The sequence below is a fragment of the Chinchilla lanigera genome, unplaced genomic scaffold (genome assembly GCF_000276665.1).
Source record: "Chinchilla lanigera isolate Chin_1 unplaced genomic scaffold, ChiLan1.0 scaffold00086, whole genome shotgun sequence".
Lineage (NCBI taxonomy): Eukaryota > Metazoa > Chordata > Mammalia > Rodentia > Chinchillidae > Chinchilla > Chinchilla lanigera.
The window spans coordinates 5,778,737-5,786,954 of record NW_004955487.1 but is presented as its reverse complement, the minus strand read 5'-3'; the positions used below and the strand labels follow the sequence as shown (position 1 = coordinate 5,786,954).

At 59.2% G+C, this 8,218-nt stretch overlaps 1 protein-coding gene across 1 annotated transcript; it reads right to left on the bottom strand.

The window, feature by feature from the left end:
- Nucleotides 1-1,812: 1,812 nt before the first annotated feature.
- Nucleotides 1,813-6,141, bottom strand: LOC102004392 (potassium voltage-gated channel subfamily F member 1). Its single transcript, XM_005404421.1, has one exon. The coding sequence runs from the start codon at nucleotides 5,667-5,669 to the stop codon at nucleotides 4,182-4,184; it is 1,488 nt and encodes a 495-aa protein (XP_005404478.1). The 5' UTR covers nucleotides 5,670-6,141; the 3' UTR covers nucleotides 1,813-4,181.
- Between the last annotated feature and the right edge of the window lie 2,077 nt (nucleotides 6,142-8,218).

The following is an 8,218-nucleotide window of genomic DNA, read 5'->3' as shown; positions in this document are numbered from 1 at the left end:
AAAATGAACCGACTCTCCTTTAAGTTGTGGGTGTCAGATGTTTTGTCCGAGAAACAGGAAAGTGGCTAAGACAAGATATGAGATAGATAGATATATACACTAATCCCTCCAAAGGAATGAATTATTATTCATCACAAACACATACTAATCCAAAAAGCAAAGAAAATGACATGTAAACATTAAAAAAAAATCCTGACAGCATAGCCAATATGTGCACCAGCGGCAGCCTGACTGGGATACATTAGTACGTGGGTCTCATCACGGCCTGACTGTGACTACAGCTCACACAGCCCCCGTGTGCCCAGCTGTGCCCAGCTGTGACCTTGACAGCAGGCCCGGGAGGAGGGTGTGGCCGCCAGGTGGACATGGTTCGTGGGTTGCTCAGGCACACGGCCCTGGGCCCTGCGGTACACACGGCCCCCTCCTTCGCTGCATGACCACAGGCAATTTCTGGCAGCACCCAGGACTTCAGGGTCCCAGCCAAAGCCACGGCGAGCACACCTCCCTGATCTTGGAGTGAGACGGAGCTGTGTGACGACAGCCATGCCAGTGGGCAGAGATCGCTTCGGAAACAGAGACAAGGAGCAGAGCCCTCTGGGGCTCGTCCAGAACTTTCCTCTTAGAAACCCACACCATCTCTGCAGCTGCATCTTGGGCTGCGTGGAGTGGAGGAAAGGATTTGGGGGAGCTCCCACCATGGATGACAGGTGTCAGTGACATCCCCAGAGTGTTGCCAGGCGCCTGGTGCTGCAGCCGCCTTCCCACAGGTGCCGGGTGGGAGGCTCTGGAAACATCTCCTCTCTCATCTCCCTGGAGATGCCAGGAGACACAGATGCTGAGATTGCCTCCTGAGGTGCTGGAAGACAGCCTCTCGGGCAGGCCAAGGGGACGCCAGGGCCCTGCCTCCCTGAACTGTCCCAAGAAGGCCGTGAGCAGGTGACCATAAGCAGGGCCATCCTTGGTCCTTTCTGGTCCCCCTCCACAGAACACAGGTGCACTAATCCCAGTCTGAGCCTTCTCAGAGCTCTGGGTGCCCTGTCTGAGGTGGTACCCCAGGCCCCAGAGGGGGACTACAGCCTCAGACGCTTCCCACACCTCCCATGAGGGCCAGATGGAGCCTGAACTCTGCATAACCAAGCATCTGGCCGCAAACATCCCCGCATAGGAAGAAACACGCCTCTCTCTCTGATCAACACACACCACCTGAGCCAGCACAGGTTCCTAAGGGATGCCTTCCAAGAGACAGATGTCGCCTTCTTAGGACGCTGGGGTCACCCCAGAAGAGGGGCCTGAAGGTCACCCCTCCAATGTCTGCTGGAGGCTTTGGGAATAGTCCCACTCCAGCCAGTAGCACCAGCCTGTGGCTTCTGCCCTCTGGGCCTCAGTCTCCTCCTTTGTAAAGATGAGGATAACCTGTTCACCATAGGCAGCCGTTTAGAAGCTGGGGTGAAATTGCTCGGGACACCAGGGGGACCTCGAGTAGCAAGAGCTAGGAGCGCAGGCACGAGGGGCCCTGGGGGGACAGGAAGAAGGGGTCTGTGAGCCCTGGGATGTGGTCCCAGGGCAGGGGAGCAGGTGTGCCCCTCTCTGGGATGGTGGTCCACCCTGTCCTCCTCCTGCCGCCGTCCTGGGAGGTTCTTTCCTCCTCTTCGCGCAGGCTCTCGCCTGCTCCTGCAGCTCACTGAGAAGCCATGGCACCCGCCCGGCATGGCTCAACTTCCAGGGCAAAGGAGCAGCAAGGCGTTCTCTGTCCCAGCCTCCAGCTCTGTGTTCCATCCCCCCAAAACCCCAGGACAAATAAATGGACACGGCTCTATTCCAACAAGACTTTATTGTAGACACGGAAATTTGCATTTTACGTACTTTTTTCTGGTCACAAAATGTTATTCTTTCTTTTGAGATTTTTCCACCCTTAGAAACATAAAAACCATTCTTAACCCATGGGATGAACAGAAGCAGGTCGGGGCGGAGGAGACAGGTGTGGCCCCCGGAGCCAGAGTTTGTCAACTCCTCCTTGGGGTCCCAGACCCAGTGCCAGCCCCTCGGGAGCGCTTGTTGGGAATGGAAAATGACAGGGCACCCTCCGCTCCACAGATTCAAAATCTGCATTTTAACCAGATCTCTAATGACTCACGTGCACTTGAAAGTTAAAAAAAAAAATGCGCTGCACACTCAGCGTCACTCCCAGAGACTCTAATTGAATAGGAGTGGGGTAAGGGCTGGGGATGTAGCCCAGTGGCACAAGAGCCTGTCTGGCAAGTGCAAGGTCCTGAGTTCGATTCCCAAAAAAAAAAAAAAAAAAAAAAAATAGGAATGGGGTACAACCTGTCGCTAGTTCTCAGAGCCGCCTGGGGCTTTGCAGGCACAGCCAAATGCAGGTGCTAGAACTCCAGAAAGACCGCAGGGACCATGGGCCGCCCGAACCTCCAGAGCCTGCAGTCCCTCCCCTAGTCGCTGTCTCTGACTCCTTTGTCCCCACTGAGATCTGGGACAGGGTCTTATCTAACCCGAACCCAGGACGATCTCACACCAATGGCTCCCCTTCCAGGACTCAGTTTCCAAACCTCAAGATGGCTGTGGACCCGGAAATGAGCTCCCGGCCGTGGCCACTCCCGGCCGTGGCCTCCCTGTCCTGCCTGTCCCAGGCTTCTCTCTGCAAGCCCTCAGGCTGACACAGGCAGCTCCCAGGGGCTCCAGGGACCAGGCTGACAAAGAAAAGCACCCCACCCATTCAGCAACAGCACCCCCAAAGCCCAAAGCCCTCTACCTTTCTACTGTGTCCTCCTTTGCCCAGCCCCCACCTCTCCTCTGATGGCCGCAGGACCCAGCCCTCTCTTGGAGAGAGACACACATTGCTGAGTCTCAGCGGGCTGGCGCAGAGGTGACAGGACCTTCAGCGGTTCCAGGGACAGCGGAAACAGTGCAGCGCCCCCACACACCTGCCATGCCGTCTGTCCATCCACGGCCCAAGGAGCACACGGAGATGACTCCAGCCCTTGCCCAAGACCTCCCCCTCCAGGGACGCCCCAGCTGACAGCTGCCACTTCCTAGTGACGATGCCTGTCCCAGTCCTGGCATGCCCAGCCCAGATGTGTGGGGGCCGGGCTGGGCACCAGGGCTGCTACCTCTTTCCAAGCTCAGAGAAACACAGCCAGCTGCATCTAATAAGCACTTAAGCAGTGGCAGTTGCTGTGCTAAGAACCAGCGTTCTCCAAGGTCATGAGGATCAGAGAGGTTAATAAACAGCCCTGAGACCACAGGGCTCACAGAATGGTCAAAGAGATACACTAGGAAAAACTCTTGAACTCTTGCACCTCCAATCTTGTCTTCACTCCCTGAGCTCAAACCAGGTCTGCCTGTCTGTCCCCTGAGGGCTGGGTGGATGGAAGGGTGAGCTGGGGTGCAGGGACCCTCAGCCCCTCTCCCTGCCCTGCGGCCCCCTCGTGAGCCCAAGCAGAGCCTGTGACCAAAGACCACCTAGCATCCCCACGAAGAGAGTCAGGACTGAGACCTGGGCCTCAGTTTCTCCATCTGTAACATGGGATTCCTGTCTAGCAGGGTCACTGGAAAGGACAGAAAGAAGTTGTGCAAAAGACCCCACACAGGTGACTATTTAAATGGTGACCTCACTGTTCTGAGGACTCTGTGACTTCTCCCTCCCCCTCCACCCAAGGGTGCTGGGAGCCAGCTTCGCCCCAGAAGGAAACAGAAGGTAGATGTTGCCCGCCGAGCCTCCAGGAAAGTGGCCAGGAGCCTGGGCTCTGCACCCCACCCACCACGGAGCCCTTCTTTAATTAGCTCCAGACTAAAAATAGCTCCCCCTCCTCCCGGCCTGCCCACCTACCTCCAGGCCTGGCACTGGGGTGTGGCTGAGCCACTCTTGGGGTGACAGCCAGCCCGGGTGACACAACCCACAGCACAGAGCGTGGACGCAGCAGGAGCTTTACTGAAGGAGACACAGAGCTGGCACGGGCCCCTGCCACCATCCGAGCCACTCCGTGTGTGCCACGTTGTCCTGTGGCCCTGCACCCCCCTCCCCGGCCTCGCCCCCTTACCCAGCCTTGCTTGGCAGAGGAGCCCCTCGGGTCTGTTCAGGGGAGGCCTGAGGACACCGGGCAGCCCTTCTCCTCCACTACATGGTTCATACTTGTGGCCCAGCCATCCCTGCTGGGCGCCCTCGGTCACTTGCAGCTCTGGAGCCTGGTCCTGTGGTGCTTCTCCTCCGTCAGCAAGGGGATGAAAGTGTCGCTGTGGGAGAGCTTCAGCCGGCTGCCCCAGCTCGGCACCTCCTTCACTGCAGTCTCTGGGGGCAAGGTGTCCAGGTCACTGCGGGAGCCACCAGGCTTGCCCTCGCCCGCACTGATGGAGTTGAGTTCCATGAGCTCCAGCTCGTGCTTGGCCGCGGTCTCTAGCACGCGCTGCTTGTTGTAGTACCTGACAAAGTTGTTGATGATGGGGTGGATGGGCAGAGCGATGGCGATGACCCCACACAGGAAGCTGATGGCCGCATTGAGCTTGCCCAGCGTGGTCTTGGGGTAGATGTCTCCATAGCCCACTGTCGTCATGGTGATGATGGCCCACCAGAAGGACTGGGGGATGCTCTTAAACAGGGTCTCCGGGTGGCTCTGCTCCATGGTGTAGCCCAGCGCCGAGAAAACAAAGATGCCCACGGCCAGGTACATGAGCAGCAGCCCCAGCTCCTTGAAGCTGCGCTTGAGCGCGTAGGTGAGGGTCTGCAGCCCGGAGGAGTGGCGAGCGAGCTTGAAGATGCGCGCAATGCGCATGATGCGCAGTGCCTGCACCGCCTGCTGTACGTTGGTGAGCTCCATCATGCGCGCGCCCAGGTGCGTGAGCGTGAGGCTGACGTAGAAGGGCAGGATGGCCAGCACGTCCACGATGTTCATGAAGGACAGCGCGAAGTGCAGCTTGTTGGGCGAGGAGAAGAGGCGCAACAGGTACTCCAGCGTGAACCAGCCGATGCACGCCGTCTCCACGTTCTCCAGGGTCGGGTGCTCCACGCGGTTGCCTTCCGCGTCCACCACCTGCAGCTCCGGAATGGTCCCCATGCACATGACCACTGACGACACCAGGATGAGCAGGAAGGACAGCACGGCCACCACGCGAGCCGGGCACGACGACTCGGGCTTCTCCAGGAACTTCCACACGCACTTCTGGCAGCGGCGCCAGCGGCCCTCGGCGGCATCCACGCCCAGGTCGTCCAGGATGAGCTGCACACGGCGCGCGATCTCCTCCAGCTCCTCGCGCTTCTCGCTCAGGTGGCTTTTGCAACAGTCGTCGAGGAACTTGAGGTCCACCTTCCAGAAATCCATCTCGTTCTTGAAGCAGATGGGGCAGATGCCCTTCTTCATGTGCACCTCCCCGAAATAATACACTTCGATGACACACTTGAACGCGTCCGGGTCCCTGTCAAAGTAGAACTCGCGCTTGCCGGGGTCGTAATCATCGCACAGGGAGAAGATGGTGTCGTAGCCCCCGGCCAGGCAGTTAATGAGCTCCGCCAGCCGGGTCTCCGGATACTGGCTGAGGAGGTCTCCGTAGAGCACCTGCCGCACGCCCCCCACGTTGACAACGATCTCGATGTCCTCGCCGGTCGCCGCCGAGCCCTGGCTGTCCGGCTCCGCCAAGCTGCGCTCCCCGGCCCCTTCCATGCTCCCGCACGAGCGTTCCCGGCCCCAGCTGCGCGCGCCCCGCCGCCTGCGCGGGCTCCGGAGGGTCCCTTGGTCCGCGGCCCCCGGGGAGCCTTGAAGGGCGCTCACAGAGAGCAGCAGCGGGCCGGGGCGTGCGGCGGAGGCGGGGGAGGCGGCGGCTGCATGCGCCCGGCAGCCGAGATCCGCGCGCGCATCCGTGCGCCCAGGGCGCGCAAGCAGGGGCTGGGGGGGAGTGGCCTCGCCTGGGGCACTCACCGGCTCTGGGGCGGCGCGATCTGCGGCTTCAGCTCGGCCTCCTGTAGCAGCAGCGGGAGCAGTATGCGGGGAGTGGGGGTCTCCGCGTGGGTCGAGAGCACCTTCCTCTTCCCAGAGCGCGAGTGCGGTCGCCGGACCTACGCTGTGCGCGGAGGTGCGCGGAGAGGCAACTTGCGCTCGCTCTGCCCGACCGGGTCCAAGCACAATAGGAATTCCAGCTTGACGTCAGGAGCTTTCCTCGGTCCCCTCTTCTGGCGAGATTCCGCACGGCACGCGCGGCGGCGGCGGAGCCACCAGTTAACCCTTGGGCAGACGGGTTGGCTCCAACTCCAGCCCGCGCCGCCTCGTGCCCCGGGCCACCCAGGCAGGAGCCAGGACCCTGGGCTGGAAAGCAGCAGGCTGCTCAGCCTGCAAAGTCCCCTGTCGCCGGCTGTTGGAGCGGTTGGTGGCCGGGGAAAGGACTCCGCAGCCTGTTGCGCGACAGGAAGGGAGCTCCGCTCGCCCCTCGCCGAAGCCACCTCGCTCCCTTCCCCGGCCCAGACCCCGCCGCCCGCTCTGGGGTCACCTCCACCCTTGACTTCTAGTCCAGCCTCTTCCCAGGCCCCACCGCACAGGCGGCCTCCCCTTAACCCAGGGCCTTGCTGTCGCCCTGCCTTCTGACCAGGTCCTCCAGTCCAGCGGTTTAAATTTTGCCTGGACTCCTCGCTGGCCTTCCTCTTTCCCCAGAGCCCGGGGCGCAGCCACTAGGCAGGGGGAACAGGCAGCGCCTGAGGTTTTTCTGCCGTGAGACTCCTCTGGACACCCTTGCGGCAGACACATGCTGTCCACTTCCAACCCCACAGAATACGCATAGTGCGGGGACAGGGTCACACTGTGTCAGATGTGGACACAGGGCCCTGCTTGGTAACAAGTGGCCCCTTGGTGGGGGTGTGGATGGGAGAAGGCTGTAGAAATGGGGTCTGGGAAGCACTGCTTTAGTTTGTAACCCTAAAACTTCTCTTATTTTTTTAAAGACGAGGTGTTGCTATGTAGTTCAGGCTGGCCTTAAACTTGTGTCAAACCTGCCTCAGCCTCCCAAGGGCTGGGATTATAGGCATTCACCAGCATGCCTGGCATGCTCTTAATTTTCTAAGGCTATTAAAAATTTTGGTCAATCTGGTGTTTTTTAACCTAAGGTCATGCCCATTAGTGAAAGTGATTTACTGGGCTCCAAATGGTATTTTTTTCTTTAATGAGATACTATGAAACTGACTATATTAGAATACATCACACAAAATAAGTATTGTGTGGTGAAACTTCATTTTACAAATTATATTTCATTTCTATTTAGAATCAACCTACAACAAGCTACTCCAGACCTGGAAGCTGGGGCTCCGAGAGGTCGGATAATAAATGTTAACATTGTTAGTATGAGGTACTGTGCACCAAACACCCTCCGAGTGCTTGGAGTTTTTCTCACTGAGTCCCCACAGCGGCTCTCAGAGGACAGGCTCTGGGGCCTGTTTTCTGGGGTGCAGTGCTAGGGGCCACCCCACACCCACCCCGCCTGTCTTCCAAGCCTTCCTCTCACCACACCCTTTTCCCTTATCTTTGCTGCTCTCACAGGGCTCAACCCAAATTGCATCTGAGCTTAATGGGTTTAAAAAGCCATGCATTCAATTGCGTGCTCAAATATTTATTGCACTGCTATGGCTCACAGGCCACACCCCACCTGGACGTGGACAGAGCTGGTCCTCTATGGAATAATACACCCGCACCGGGCAATCAGCGCTCACAGCGAGACCACTAGCTGAGGAGGGAAGTGGCCCCATGTCCTTAGTCCCTGGGGGGGTGGGTGGAGGCTGAGGGCTACCATCTGGCTCACCGCATGGAGATGTGCACTGGTGCCTGGTGGAGACCCTTAGCCCCTTGGTACCCTCACTCCTGGGTGCTTGCAGACCCCTCCCCAGGCCAGGGAGACCGCTGCGATAAATCAGTACCCAGGTGTCTCCCCCGGAGGTGCCTGGGTGCTGACACATCATGTCAAGGCCCGGGAGAGACTCCTCCATTACACTCGTGTCCTGCAAGAACAGCACAGGCCAGAGCGGGAGCAAGGGGAAACCGAGGCATTGCTGTTCCTGGGGAATACGGGAGGGGCAGCACGAGCAGCTCGACTGGCGCGTTAGTCTTGCTTGTGGCTCTGGGTGGCAGCAGTGGCCTCCGGTGGCTCGGTAGCCAGGCTGGGGTCACTGACGGCCCGGGAACCTGGCCCAACTGGTGGGGTTTGACGCAGGCACAAGGGCTGGGGTGGAAGG

Excerpts from the sequence above, each read along its gene's own strand:
- LOC102004392 (XM_005404421.1), bottom strand. The coding sequence starts at position 5,669 with ATGGAAGGGGCCGGGGAGCGCAGCTTGGCGGAGCCGGACAGCCAGGGC.